Source organism: Solanum lycopersicum, chromosome 8, assembly GCF_036512215.1.
Source record: "Solanum lycopersicum chromosome 8, SLM_r2.1".
NCBI lineage: Eukaryota > Viridiplantae > Streptophyta > Magnoliopsida > Solanales > Solanaceae > Solanum > Solanum lycopersicum.
In genome coordinates, this window is record NC_090807.1 from 60,977,327 (window position 1) to 60,993,721 (window position 16,395).

The 16,395-nt window shown below is 31.4% G+C and overlaps 3 protein-coding genes across 3 annotated transcripts; 1 reads left to right on the plus strand and 2 right to left on the minus strand.

Moving 5' to 3' along the window:
• The first annotated feature begins 2,857 nt into the window (after positions 1-2,857).
• On the plus strand, positions 2,858-5,504 carry LOC101265053 (mediator of RNA polymerase II transcription subunit 28-like). Its single transcript, XM_010327349.3, has 4 exons — positions 2,858-3,021; positions 3,318-3,542; positions 4,724-4,836; positions 4,995-5,504. Exons 2-4 carry the CDS (start codon positions 3,368-3,370, stop codon positions 5,127-5,129), a joined length of 423 nt encoding a protein of 140 aa, XP_010325651.1. The 5' UTR covers positions 2,858-3,021; positions 3,318-3,367; the 3' UTR covers positions 5,130-5,504.
• A 2,203-nt stretch (positions 5,505-7,707) lies between these two features.
• LOC606710 (polyphenol oxidase A) lies at positions 7,708-9,657 on the minus strand. Its single transcript, NM_001375887.1, is given in 1 exon segment — positions 7,708-9,657. A coding segment is annotated over 1 exon segment (1,782 nt). The 5' UTR covers positions 9,641-9,657; the 3' UTR covers positions 7,708-7,858.
• A 4,208-nt stretch (positions 9,658-13,865) lies between these two features.
• On the minus strand, positions 13,866-15,641 carry LOC101258176 (polyphenol oxidase D, chloroplastic). The gene is given in 1 exon segment (NM_001347956.1): positions 13,866-15,641. A coding segment is annotated over 1 exon segment (1,776 nt).
• Positions 15,642-16,395: the final 754 nt, after the last annotated feature.

Sequence of the window (16,395 nt, forward strand, 5' to 3'; positions counted from 1 at the left end):
TTTAATTCGATTCAACTATATGCAAAGCTAATTATACAATTGCAGCGAAATAGGCCATCGAATTATACAATTTAGGCCAGCGAATTATACACTTTTATATGTATAGCGAATTATACAGTTTTTATGTTTGCTATGGAGCGCAATTATGCAAAGTTTGCTCTATTATACAAATATGATTTTTTTATTTGCTATATGTGAAAGTTGCCCATAATAGAATAATAATCTTTTATTTTTATTGATTCTGGGTAGAGTGAGTTACTTCCTCGTGCAACCATTTTAATAAAATATGCAAATAAAAAGAGATGGGGATTATAAGTGATTTTTCATCCTCTCTAATTTGGAGTTGAGTGTACAATTATCATGAATGACAAAATCTTCTTCTTTTCGTTTTTTTGTCTACCGTCTGTTTGTTGCTCATTCGATGTCTATATTTACACTAAAATTTAATTATTTCAAATTCGTGTTGTATAAGGCTTTATTAGAGAAGAAATACTTCCTACCAACAACTTTTAATACTTAGGATTCGAATTTGAGATCTTTGGTTAAAAAGGTAACAGCCTCATCTACTATAAACATTCTTTTATCGTACTGTTAGTTTTTATTGATAGGGGTTTAGTTTTAAAAAGTACTTCCTTTTTTCGATTTTAATTGTCATTCCTTTTTATAAGCATATTAAAAAATCATAAATAAAAATATAATTACTAATTCACACCTTAAAAGAACTTTTGAAAATTTTACAAACGTGAACAATTTCAAAAAGAATTAGTTTCAAGGATAATATATATATGAAAAATCTAACAAATGCTTTATTGGTTAGTAAGGTAATCCCTTAAAAAGGAAAAATTACATAAATTAATATATTTTAAAAAATAATTACTGATTTTAATCATACTTTTTGTTTATTATCATTTATAGCAATATTGTGATAAATCTGTGATATGTATTAAAAGTGAATTATGTATGTAATATATTTGAATTATAATTGTTTTTGAAATATATAATGTTTGTTTAGTAAAAATTGTCACGTTGTATTATAAGTGTATTAAAATATGTGATAAATGCATTATCCATTATTAAAATTTGTATTATATGTGAATAATAAATTGTTCTTTATAATAGTATTAAACTTGTATTATAAATGAATTAAAAGTGGTCAAATTAAAAAAAATATTATTAATATAAATTGATAAATTATTTTTTATTATAATATATTTATGTAAGTTTCTTGTTAACTAATATGAAATAATTAAGTCAGAATTCGGCTGTGGGCCAACTATAACCACGAAATCTTTGGAAGCTTATGGTTTGAAGGAAAATTGAATGGGAAGCTAAATTTAAAGTCCAATCGTATACACAATTTTCAAATAAATAACGATAAATATACACACTTATTTAGTTCTCAAAAAGGCAAAAGTCGTTAAAATAGAAAAAAAAGAAGACAAACTTGGTTGATCGTTAAATATAAAGTCAAACGAAATTATTGCAAATATATTTAGGCCAATGCTAAATTTAGTAAAAAATCCTAACTGAAATGTTCATATATAGATTAGAAGTATGGAGGGAGAACAAAAAAACAAAAACAATGTATTCAGTGTTTTGGTGGATTTTACACTTAAATTTATGATATGAAAAGTTTATTTTTGATAAATTCGTTACTAAAAAAAAGAGCAGAGAGAAATATTTTTATTTAGAAAAAAGGCTCATAAATATCTCTAACCTATGAGAAAAGACTAAAATTCTCAACTTTTAGATGCGTGTCCAAAATTTTGAAATGATGGATGCATTATTATAAATGGGTTGATCTATGGTACAAATTTGATCGATTCAATATTTGAATTCTTAAAACTCCACATCGTTAAAAATTTAAAATAATAGCTCTAAAATTAATTATATATATATAAAACAAGATAAATATAAAATTGAAATTTCTAACCTTGCGGAGAGAGGTGCACCCAGTCATAATTGCTTTATGTGATACTCCGAGTGTGCATTCACACATCCATATTTCAATATTTTTTTTGAAAAATAGAACACTGTAATATATGATCTCAAAAGAAGATCGCAGATTCACATAAACCCGATAACCCTTGCTTAGATATGCCTCTGCTTCTGCAGTTTATGTTTGGACTCAAAAATATCCCCAATAAAAATAAATAAATAAAAAAAATCACTTGGCACAAATTTATATTTTATATCATAATATAATGTCAATTATGTTGTGTAATTTCAAAGAACTTATACTGGTAGATAGATAAATTCATTTCGTAATCACAGATTGTAAGAACATAAAAATTCACTTTCAAAATGTCATGCCTATGAAGTTTATAACCACAAATTATGCCTTGCAAGGCATAGTTATGTTCCTACAAAACCTTGGATCAGATTATTTTAAATATTTTTAAATTAAAATAACTTAAAATTATTTTTAGAGTGTTGGATGAATTAAAAAAAGAACGGGTCTATAAGCAATTAATTTTACGATAAAAAAGACAAAAATTAACCAAAAATCATAAATTAGAAATTCTATCTTGTGATTATAGATCAAAAGCAATAGTAAGTCCATCCAAACAAATTCTAATTATTACTTCTAAACTTAATACCTTGCGAATCAAATACATATAATTTATGTCGAATAAGATAAATATTTTCTAAGCTTATACCAGACGAAATTAGGTCATAGCTAATGGTACTTTAACGAAAGACAAACATTAAAGACAATTATATCGAATAGCAAAAATGAAAGACCACCCGAAAATAGAAACAAGTCGCGCAAAAACATGAAAATATCCCTACTAGGCTTATATCCAAGATGGGCTGGGCTAGCTGTATTGGGCGTGGTAGACTTTTTGAGCCCATTATACAAAACCCGAATAATGAACCCATTTACCAGGGCTTGTTATCCCAATTCATTTCAATTTCTTCATTATCTTTTTCCTTTAAACCCTAAATAAACCCAGCTCAAATTGCTGTTCATCCAGGTTGAATTTCGTAGCATCGGATTTTGAATTGCATCTCAAGCAGGTAAAAACACTCAATTTATGGTGATTTTTTGTATTTTCATGTTCGTGTTTGTGTTTAATTTGATGTGTAGTTGTAATTTGAAATGGAATAGAATTGCAACAAATTGTAGTTTTCGTACAATTCTGATAGGTTGAAATTCCCGTTGGAAAATTGTTTTTTCGGCTATAAATTTGAGAATTAGTTAAATTTAACAAAGATCGAAATATAGAGATTTTGGTGTAGAGTTTTATAGTTGTAATTGAAGTGGTTGTGTCCTTATTTTGTTTTGTTTACTGATTGTCATGATCAATTTTCAGCTTAACTTTGAAGTGAGGGCTGTTGTGGTTCTACATTTGCTTGAAAACACATGGCTGAGAGACATTCTGTTGATCAACAGCAAACTCCTGAATCGCAAATGCAATCTCCTGCTTCAAGGGATGACATGATTGCGTGTGTTATGGCATTAGAGGCTGCTTTGCTTCCTTGTTTGCCTGCACGAGAGCTACAGGCGATAGACCGTTCAGCCCATCCTTATCATCAGAGTGAGTAAATTTTGGCTCATTATATAACCTGTCTTTTGCTTGAACAAGTAAAATTATGTATGGAGTCTTGTATCTACTGATAATCGTTGAAGGATGAATTAGTAGTAATGCATCAGTCAGAAGAATGCAATGCAGCATAATTGTTACTCCTAAAATTTGTATGCCTACTTTTTGGCTGTCAAAATTTATTTTGAGTCCTCTACTTTGATCTTTAGTGCTCTTAAAAGATTTAGCTAGTTGATGATCTAAAACTATCTGGGAATATTTTGCTTTAATGTTGAGGTCTTGCTCCATTATCCATTTAATACTGGTAAAACCCCACTCGAACTGATCAAATGGAGCTTTGTTCTTGTTGGAATTGGCCTTTTGATTTCATGATTGGGGTTCTTTGAATATTACATTTTGCTGAAGCTTCTTAGTCAATTAATCAACTATTCCACAATCTAGTTTGGGTTGGCTGTAAGATTATTTTTTTGATTGGTCATATGGTATTCCATGTATTCTCTGATCTACTCTGTCCATACCATTCCAATACACAATAATTTGTCTTAAGAGACAACTTAAATTTTTAAAAACTAGAGGTTCTATGTATAGTTACCTTTTTTCTCAGCTAAACGAAAACTAGAGGCTCTTTACATCTCACACTCACCTCTGCACTGATATACAAATCTCCTACAAAACTAAGAATTTTTGCGAACACGAGACCTAACAACTAAGCCTTAATCCTAACTTTTAGCAAAAACGTCTCTTTGTTACCTTTGTAATTTACCTGAGTCTACACACTATTACTCGTTTCTAGAGATCCATGAGGTGACTCATAAGTAAAATACAACAATAGATTGTGTGATTCTTAGATTGATTAAGCGGATTACAGTTTTCGCTTAGTTGTTTTTGTATCTGTACTTCAAAGGTTCATTCAGTTGCCCTTGATTTTTCCTCTTGTAGTGAATTTGATGAAATTCCAGGCATTTAATGTCCTGTAGAAATGGTGACACTTTCAGGCTCTGATGGTTCCCAAACACCTATGCAGGAATAAAGTTTGAATTTTTCCTTTTCAATTTAGGCTTGTGTTTGTTTCTCTTTTTCCATTTTATTTTATTCTTTGTGCTAATTCATGCGTTTTCAAGTGTAGTAATTTCCATCTTTTTTTCTAAATGAGTTGCAAATTTTTTGTTCCTCAGTTGATGTTGAGAGGCATGCGAGAGATTTCATGGAAGCAGCTAAAAAGCTTCAACTTTATTTGATTGGATTACAACGCGAGGACCTGCCGTCCAAGCCAGATATGCTTAGAAAGGTAAGTTATGGTAACACCGATGATATATTCCAAAAAGAAACTAAAATAAAAGAAAAGATAAAATTTTGATGATGTGAGTTCTTAGAGGACTACCAGTGTTCCCCACTAATTTTTGACATTGCTAATGGAGATTTGTGGATTCCAATTAATATGAACAGGAGATTGCAAAAATGGAAGAAGAGTTGAAAACGAAAACTGAGCTATTAAGTAAGCAGGAAAGACTGATCCAAGAATGGAGGAAGGAGTTGAAGGATCAATTAGACAAACACAACATGGAGTTGGAAAGGGTGTAAGCAGGAAGAAATGTGAAACAAAAACTTAGCTTATTGTTTTCTCTGCTCTCATCCTGTATTTGAAGGTAGTACAAGGCAACGAGCTCGCTACAAAGATGATTTGTTACTACAACAACAAACTCAGTGTAATCCCACAAGTGGAGCGAGATGACTTCTTGTTAGTGTGTTTAAATGACAGGTTGAGGGTACGATGAGCATAGTTGGTTGACACAAAGGGGATAATTCAGAAGACATATACCTCATTGTTAATGTAGCTCACAGTGTATTATTTTATCAACTGCGATGCCAATTTCCATACATCTTATTTATAGATGGAGAGTACATTGTTGAGCTTTATGTATGCCTAGCATATTAGAATGGATCCTTTACCATTTCTCTCCCTTGGTTCTTAGATTTGAAGTATACCTTCCTTTTGATGTTCAGCCAACATAAAAACATCATACAAAATGGGATAGGGTGGAGGGAGTTTAAAAAATATGGGACGGTAAAAAACCATCCCAGATTGTTGAAATTATTGCTTCACAAAGTTTGAAAAATTACGACCTACACCTTAGCAGGATTTGTCCCCAATTTGCCAAACACTTATCTAGCGTTTGACCATAGATTTTCAAAAATTCTTAGCAAATATTATTTGGCTTAAAATTTGGGTGACATTTTACCATGTGTTTGGCCATAGTATTTGGGAAATATATTTCACTTTTTTAGAAAAAATATGATTTATACCCCCAAGTTTTAAAAATATCAAAAATTAACCATAAGTTTGTATTACAAGTTAATTGGATCTTTTTTACAATAATAACAATAATGTCGACACACTAGAGCAATGTGGTAATTTTGAGTGAGTGCAACAAGCATCATTTCATACATTGTGAAGTAGACAAAACACATAACTTTGTTATCTTGAGCCGATTATTCATCATTTTCATCAATAATCATATTATCATTTCACATTCACTGAATATTTCTCACTACTTTGAAATTAATGTAAAAAATTATGTAATACAACGTAAACAACAATTATAGAGGGTGTTTTTGTAAAAGATAAAAGTTTGGGGTAAACTTTCAATTTTTAAAAGATTCCAAATAATGAGATTTGACCCAAATACTAATAAAAGCTAGTATTTGCGAATTTGGAATATTTGCCAAAAATATTTGTCATATAATGACAAAATATATCGATAAACACTATTTGTCAATTTCTTTTTCAAATATTTAGAAAATCTATGACCAAATGAGCCCTTAGTAATCTCGAACTCCTCTTATTCCTTCGATCCGATTTACTTTGTCCCATCATCAAAAATTCTAAGGCCCGACACAATTAAATTAATATCCACTTAATTTACTATCTTATTTCATTTTTAAATTCAACATCCACTAGTGGAGCTAATACTTTAAATATTCAAAAATTAAGTTGTCATCTTCTCAATTCCATTGTCCTTTTTTTTTTTGTCTTAAAACTTTTTCGTAATCCAAGGCATCTCGAATTGAAGGAGAAACATGTGCCTAATAGTATATTATAAAGTCTACTTGCTTTCTTTAACAAGACTTTTAATTCTTTTTAGAAATTGTCCTTTTTATTAAATAGTAATTGTTTTTATATACTTCATTATCATCGACTAGCTAGTGGTGCAATTATTTATTCAATATATATTCCATTAATAGCTATTATCTAATACAGTATATATTTATAAGTCCACTTTCTTTCTTTAACAATATACTAATATTTATTGTCAGAAATAGCACCTTTTGTTGAAATACTTAGTTCAATCGTCTTAATTTATTTTAATTTATTTAAATTAGTTTAATTTAATACGAAATTTAAGAAAAAAAATATGCATTTTGAATTTATAATCTAAAATGAATTATAGACATTTATTTAACTATAAATCATTTTCTTAAATAAAAAATAAATATTTTAAATTAAATTTATATATATATTTTAAACAGATTAAAAATAAAATAAAATCATATAAATTGTATCAGACAGAAATCTTTCTTATTAATTGTGTCAGACAAATATTTCTTATTACATTAATTGTTTTGATCTGCTTATTATCGACTTGTGGTGTAATTATTCAATATATATTCCATTTGTAGCTGTTATTTAAGGTCACTGCTATTTACTAGTAGGAGTACTATATATTATAAGTCTTTTTTGCTTTGTGTAATAATATTAATAATTCTAGTCAGAAATCGCACCTTTTCTTTATATAATAATAAAAAAATACTATAGTGGGGGTAAATATTCAATACTATATGTGATTATTGTGTATCCTACATTATTTTAAGGTTATTAGTCCTTTCTAAATCCACATGCTAATCTTGTTCACTATTTTTTCTTGAAAAAGTTAGGAATCTCATATAAAAAATATCATCCCTTTAACTTAGCTATTCATAATTCAAACTTCAAAACTTAATACACTAACTAGCTAGAGTGATTGTGGTAGCTGAAATTCATCAAATCATAACATTTGACTCATTCCAATAAACAACATGTTGAACATTTTCTTGTATGAGATAAAACGAAGTGGATATTAAGTTTGTTTTATAGTTACAAATAACAAGTTGGAAAATGGATTCATTTATTGGTGAATAACAAGTACAAGGAAATCAAGTTTCAAACATGGAAATTAAAAAACAAACAGACAAACCAACAAACAAAAACAGAATCATAACAGAACCTATCCTTGTTCAACTGTAGTGTCAGCAGATTCACTACACACACTAATTTAACAATCCGCAAGCTTGATCTCCACACCTCCAATGGAGATATCACCTTTCTTTGGTACCAGAGTCACCGCGATAGTATCTTCATCTTCCAAACCAATGTCCTCCAACAGTTCTGTTATCGCCAGCCGGAGAGTAGCAGTTGCAGTATGTTTAGGATCTCCAACTCTGTGTACATGTGGCAAGCTAGTATAACTCCCCGCAAACTCTGCCTTGTCAAGCTCATTCGCGTTCACATTGTTATCCACGTTGAGGAACACATCGAATCTTATGTAATCTCTGTTATCATATTTTATTGCATTGAATGTTAGGACCTCCTCTTGTGCATTTTTCTCTTGTTGAGTCCTCGAGGAAGCAGGCCTGTTGATGGAAAATGAAATTGCTTTGTCGAGTTTAGCCAATGGGAATACCTGGCTTTCGGGAGGAATTGAACCCGTATTCACTTTCCCAGCTGAAGCCTTTGTTTTTGGCTTGAAGTTACGCCATGGGGTCGCCGTTGGCTGGTAATCATACCCCATCTTCTTCGTATCCAAACAGTCTCTGACTCTCACTTTGAACGGATTTCCATTCTCATCATAGAAAAAGAACTCCGAGTTCAACCAATCTTTGTTTTGTATATCTGTTCGTTTACCTCCAGTTGCCTTCCATTCGTTCCACATCCTGTCCACATTGCTGTGATGGCAATAGAAAAGCGGGTCTAAACCAGCTGAATAGAAATTACCCATATCCTCACCATTTGATATTTTACCATCAGGTAAAACTGAACCTCGTCTCGTACCAACCCAAATGTGAACAGGGCTGTGAGGGATGTTTTCAACAGTTCCCGCTGCTTCGACCGTACTCCCAAGAGTGTAAGGTCCACCAAAGAACATAAGAGGACATGGAGAATTAGTTACCAACTGACGGTACATCAGGGTTAAGTTATTAGTCATCAACTGCAACTGAGTTGTCTCAACTTGATCCCCAAAAGAACCAAGATCTATAAAGTTCCCATTATGGATTTGATCACCACGCCTTTCGTCATAAAGGGCGGTCCCTGGAACATCAAACATGGGAGGGAAACGCATGCCCTTTGGATGATCCCAATTCCAAAATGGCAAACCGAATGTTGGATCATCGATGAGTGATCCCAAGATTCTTTCGTAGAAGTACAAGTACCATCTATGGAACGGGAAGAAAAGCCACGAGTTATGAACTTGCAACACTTTGCCATCAATAGAATAACCACCATTACAATAAGCACAATGTATATTAGCTTGTTGCTTAAAACCAATAGGGTTATCAGGTTGTGTCTTATCAAGATCTTTCATTCGACTAATCGCCAGATTGTACTTGGCAATATACGCCTCATCAAGAGCATGAGCAGGGGGACGAATACGGAGCTTAGTCACAGAAGGGAACTTGTAATAAGGAACTTTGGACATATCATCAGGCTTAGGCGCGCAACAAAAGTATGGCACCTCCGTAGTTGCATTAATCTTTGGTTTATTACAAGATGAGAGATCAGGAGGTGGTGTAGGAGCAGCGGATGCAGCTAATGGTATAGCATTAGCAACACCATAAAGACCACCTAAGCCAAGAAGAACATTTCTTCGATCAACAGAATTCGTTTCATCTTGGTTACCGTTAGTATTGGTAACCTTGCATGAAACTTTGAATGTTTTGTTACGTTTTCCATGTAGGAAAAGTTGAGAAGCCTTAGGAGTGGAAGATAAACAAGTGGTGGAAGAAGTAAAAGGAGTTTTGAGAGATGTACTACTACTATTACTACACAAACTTGCCATTATTGCTAGCTTTGGATGAAGATTCATAGGGCTATACATTGCCTTATATAATGTGTTGGGGCCAAATAAAATATTACTCCATTTCAAATAAGCTTAGAGGTAGGTCGATCTCATACCGAAAAATTTGGGATGTGGTAGGTGAGGAAATTTTTTAAAAAATATATAAGTAAGCATTGGTTATAATTTCACAATAACATTAACGTAAAATCTCTATAAATTAATACTCGATAAATTAATAATCTCTCTAAAATAATATTTTTCTAGGATTTCGATTAGGGCAATGAAACCATTTTCAATAAAATAATGAGATAATATATTTTTAGAAGACCCCTATATAAATACATGTGTCCTATTAATATCATATATTAGTAATTATTCAAAAGTACAAATATATCTAAGATAATTTAATAAAAGATGATTCTATTCTGTTCTTTTTTTTGTTGAAATTTAAATGTAGTTGAAGTTCATTTCTAACTTTTCATATTGCTCCCAAGAGCTCCGACGTTGTCTTTTCGAAATTCACCATAAAATTGTGAAGAATTTCAGATGCGATAAGTGGTTTCTTACGTGTAATTGGTTTCAAAGGTATAGTATCATATTCAACTTCATCATCGACATTGCTTTTTCAGATGGTATTCATAACTTCTTCTAAGCTATGGACCTCTGAACATGTATAACAGGTTATTGACATCCATTTTATTGTGGTAACCGAGAACATTAATCATGACCTTGAGTTCATGAATGACATTTTCACAAATGGGTTCATTCAAATTCTCTCAGATTACATCCCCGAACAAACTTTACAGTGTCAAAAACAATTTGCTATTGTCTCCTATCGAACATTTGTTGTACAAGTAGGGATAGCAAAATTGATAACATCCAAAACATTAATCTTTGTTGGATCAATTTGTCCCACTTCATAACCTTCTAATATCATATGATAAAATCTGTTACGATAATACATCTTTGAAGCTCTTATTATTATTGCCTCACAATGTTGAATTTTGAATGTCATGTTGGGTGGCAAGAAAAATAATCCAATATTATGTAGTCCTTCAATATTTTTATTATGTGATGTACATTTATCTACCATAATCAAAACTCGTCTATTATACATTTGGTGGTCAAACCAACAAATATATTGAATCAAAAAACATACTTGTTATCCACGCTTTTTTGTTTGTACGATGGTGGCAATTCAATATTTTTTTTTGTGATCAATAAATATGATACATAAATTAATAAGATACAATGATTTTAATATAATCAAAATTAACCTTCATTACATCTCAAACCATTCTTTAAATTAATAAGGGAAAAGACTCAAATATGTCATCGAACTTTCAGATAAGGCTTACATATGTCATTCGTTAAAAGTTTGGCACATCTATGCCATTATCGTTCAAAAAAAGGCTTATTCATGCCATTATTTTTTAACGGTGGTTTCACAAAACCATTTTTGACACGTGACTAGTTATAATTAGGCCATATCATCAATTTATTTAATAAAGAATCAAAAAAAAAATTAATTCAATTTTTTCCCCAGAATTATGATTTTTCAATTAAAAAAATTGATGATGTAGCCGAATTATAATTGACCACGTGTCAAAAATTGTTTTGCAAAATCACTGTTAAAAAATAATGGCATGAATTAGCCTTTTTTTGAACGGGTGCCAAACTTTTAACGAATGACATAAGTGAACCTTTTCTGAAAGTTCATACATATTTTAGCCTTTTCCCAATTAATAAATATGAATTTATCGATTAAATAATATCTTTATAAAATAATAAAGCTTTATGATACCACCTATATTAATTCGTAAAAATTATACTATACACCAAATGAAACAGTTAATTAAAAATAGTCTCCAGATTATTAATTTCATCATTACTAACGGATCTTATTCAGTACTATATTTATTAAACTGACTCCAAAACTCATTTAACAACTCTTTTCCGCTCTCAAAGCACTATTTTTCACTAAGATTAAGAAAAGAAGTGGTTTTAGTGATGACACAGATCTCAAAATTAGCTTATATTTCATGTTTACATCTCAAAATTAGCTTATATTTCATGTTTACTATATATGCAATATATTCTTTTGCCAAAATAAATTTTGTGAAGTTATTATGTTTCTTTTTGGGCTTGGTTTAATTTCTTCATTTATCCTATTGATTTAAATCTTCCGCCCCTTCCTTTAAAAAATAATACTTTTTTTTAATTTATTTTTAATTGTCATATTACGTTTTTCCAGAAGTCAATTTAAGTAATTTTAAAAATTAAATTAGATTATATTAATATTAAATAAAAAATTTAGATATTAAACAATATGAAAAGCACTATCAATTGCAATTATTTGCATATCGATATGGTGAAAATATACATCATAAAATATTAGTCAAAATTATTATCGTTTGAATCTAAAAAGAAAAATTATTACAATTAAAAGTGGATATAGTACATGCTTTCTTTTCAAGTCTTTTTAAAAAATAAATCTTTTTTTCTTCTTTAATTATACTAAAATTTTAATTTTTCCACGTGACATATTTAAGACAACAATACAAAATAACATTTTTAATACGTTTAAGTACATCAGATAAAAAAAATTCTTTTTTTTCTTAAACTTCATTCTAAAAGGTTATCTTTTTTGAACGTTTTGACTAAATTACAAATTATTGATAGGTAGATTAAAAATTCATTGATAAAATATACTCCAATAGGGAGCAAGTTTAAAAGCTCACTTAATAATTACTATATTTGGGACGCGGTAGGAGGGAAATTAAGAATAATAAATGTGGGAAATTTTTAATAATTTTTTTTTACTTGGGAAGATCTGTAGTAGACTAATCAAATATAAGTAGTGTACTACTTTTTTAAACAGAAAGATAACTTTGATATAATATCATATTATATTATGTTGATGTACATCTTTTGGAATGCACAACCTTCTAAATATTCAAATTCTAAATAAGGAGACAACTTTGGATTTATATTTACTCAAATGTTTTTTAATAATATGAAATTGTTATGGAAATAGGAAGAATTTTACCTATGTTCTTATTTTCATTAGTCGTCAATTTTTACTCTGTCATTGTTCAACACCATTAAAACAAATAACATGAATAAATCTTTAAAGGAATGGATCTAAAGATTAATTTACGGGGAACTAGTAATTTTTAATTATACATGGTATATTTAATAAAATAATTATACATATTTAATTATAAACTCGATAATATTATTGGTATTATGAATCATTCGACTCAAGAAGCAATTACAATCACCATTTTATAATATATAGTAACTTCCTTGAATGAATATGATATTTTTCACTTCCACTACTTAATTTTATCAAGACATAGTACATAAACATGATCCTTAACTTAATTTCAGTGTACGACTATGTCTTTCAACTTTGAGTGTGTATAACTAGGCATTTAAATTGTATAAAATTGAACAAGTAGACACACATGTACATACAGGACACAAAATTGCCATGTAGGACGAATGTGTCTATTTGTTCAATTTTACACAAGTTTAAGTGTCTACTTGTGCATACCCAAAGTTAAGAGTCATAGTTGCCAGTGGACGTCAAGTTAAGGATCGCGTTTATGATGTCAAGCTAAGAGTTATATTTATGTATTATGCCTTTTATCAATCACTATCACTACTTAGTTTTCATCCGACTTAGGAAGCAATCCAGGGGCGGAGCCAAAAATTTAACAAAGTGTATCCAAAATTAGCAATTTATTATGTTAAAAATGTTCAAAATATATTATTTAATTATTTTGTATATTGTTTTATTTATATATACCATATTCTTTTTAGACGAAGGATGTGCCGTAGGACACCCTCGCCACTATGTGGCTACCCCATGGAAGCAATCACTATCACCATTTTTCATTCTAGACAAGATGATATTCTCATCTCCAAATTCCATGAAGAAAAGTAACTGTACACCTAAAAGACGAACCTATGGAGCCTCGTGAGTTGTGACCTATTCTAGACAAAATGATATTATCGCGTTTTAACTTGGATTATATTTTTGATTTGAAATCAAAAGTAAATAATGTTTTATTTTTTCAAACATAATTGTAACTAATTTATTCTTGCATAACAACTAAAAAGGAAATCAAGCATCAAGCTGATTCCACATGAAGAAAAGAAAAAAACAGAAACAGAGCATCAAAGTAATATCAGCAGATTCAAATTCGATAGTAACTAATTAACAATCAGCAAGACTGATGGTCGCATTTTCAATGGAGATACCTTCTCCACCTCTCTTTGGCACCAGAGTCACCGCAATTGTGTCTTCATCTTCCAAACCAATATCCTCCAACAGTTCTGTTATGGCCAGCTGGAAATCAACCGTGGCGATGTGATTAGTCTCACCAGCTCTATGAACATGTGGCAAACTAGTATAACTCCCCGCGAACTCTGCCTTATCAAGCTCATTCGCATTCACATTGTTGTCCACGTTCAGGAACACATCGAACCTTATGTACCCTCTGTTATCATATCTTATGCTGTTGAATGTTAGCATCTCCTCTTGTGCATTTTTCTCTTGTGGAGTCCGCGATGAAGTCGGCCTGTTGATGGAAAACGAAACTGCTTTGTCGAGTTTCGCCAATGGGAATGCCTGGCTTACTGGAGGAATTGAACTTGTATTTACTTTCCCAGCTGAAGCCTTTGTTAAAGGCTTGAAGTTACGCCATGGGGTTGCCATTGGCTTGTAATCGTACCCCATCTTCTTCGTGTCCAAGCAGTCCCTGACTTTCACACGGTAAGGATTTTCATTTTCATCGTAGAAGAAGAATTCGGAGTTCAACCAATCTTTATGTGTGATATCGGTTCTTTTCCCTCCTGTTGCTTTCCATTCGCTCCACATTCGATCCACATTGCTGTGATGGCAAAAGAAAACCGGGTCTAAACCAGCGGAATAGAAATGTCCCATATTCTCCCCGTTTGATATGGCTCCATTGGGCAAAGTTGAACCTCTCACTGTACCAGACCAAATGTGCACAGGACCGTGAGGGATGTTCTCTATAGTTCCGGGGAGTTCAACGTTAGTCCCGAGATCATAAGGTCCGCCAAAGAACATCCGAGGACATGGAGCATTAGTCACCATTTGACGGTACATTAGAGTTAAGTTATTACTCATCATCTGTAGCTGAGTTGTTTCGACTTCACTGCCAAAAAATCCAAGATCAATGACGGTTCCATTACGGTGACTTTGGTCACGTGTTTCATCGAAAAGAAAAGTCCCTTCACGATCATACATGGCAGGAAAACGCATACCCTTTGGATGATCCCAATTCCAATAGGGCAAAGCGAAAGTTGGATCATCAATCAGTTTTCCCACGATTCTCTCGTAGAAGTACAAGTACCATCTATGGAACGGGAAGAAAAGCCACGAGTTATGAACTTGTAACTCTTTGCCACCAATTCTATAAGCACCGTTACAATAAGCACAATGTATATTAGCTTGTTGCTTAAAACCAATAGGGTTCAAAGGTTGTGTCTTATCAAGATCTCTCATCTTGCTAACCGCCAAGTTGTACTTGGCGATGTACTCCTCATCAGCCTCATGAGCAGGCTGACGAACACGGAGCTTAGTCATAGAAGGGAACTTGTAATACGGAACTTTCTCCATATCATCAGGCTTAGGCGCGCAACAACTGTATGACACCACCTGATTCTCGTCAATCCTTGCTATACTACAAGACGAGAGATCAGGAGGTGGTGTAGGAGCAGCCGATGCAGCTAATGGTATAGCATTAGCAACACCATAAAGACCTCCTAAGCCAAGAAGAACATTCCTTCGATCTACAGAATTCGTTTCATCTTGGTTACCGTTAGTATTGGTAACCTTGCATGAAACTTTGAATGCTTTGTTACGTTTTCCATGTAGGAAAAGTTGACAAGGCTTTGGAGTGGAACCTAAAGAAGTGAAAGGAGTTTTGAGAGAAGTAGTACTACTATTACTACACAAACTTGCCATTGTTGCTAGCTTTTGAATGAAAATTCATTGGGCTATACCTTGCTTTATATAATATGTAAAACATTATAAGCACCAATTATTATTTAATTTTAGAGGCGGCTTCAAGTCATATCAATTATTCCAGGACGCGTTAGGTGGGGAATTTTGAATAGCAGCCATACAATACAATTATTTAGTTTTTGTTCTTAGAAGCTCTCTACTGACCAGAAAAATAACTTTACTCATGATAATACTACTTATTAATTAGTTATACATCATTTTTCTTATTACAAAACATATAGGTATATGTAACTAATACATAACAAATCAACGTATTAGCATTTAACAATACATTGATCAGTAATAATGCATGGTTGTAGAAACAAAATTGTCATTAATACATCAAACCAGACATAAGATAGAATGCATTCTAAAGATAACTAATCTCATCATTTATTAATATTAATATATTATTATTATACGCTATATCAAAACTATACCAGAGGTAAAATATTTTATAAAGTTATCATGTTTCTCTTCTTTTCTATTGACAAAAATTTTCAATCTAGATGGAGTATTATATTTTTTTGGCATCTTTTTGACTAGATTACAAATAATTGATAGGTAGATCATATTACCCGCAATAGGGCAAATTTAGAGGCTCATTTAATATATTTGTGATTGGGTAGGTGGAAGATTAAGAATAATAAGTGTGGGGAAATTCTTTAACAGCTTTTATATTTATACTTGGTAGATTTGTACAGTAGTAATGCTC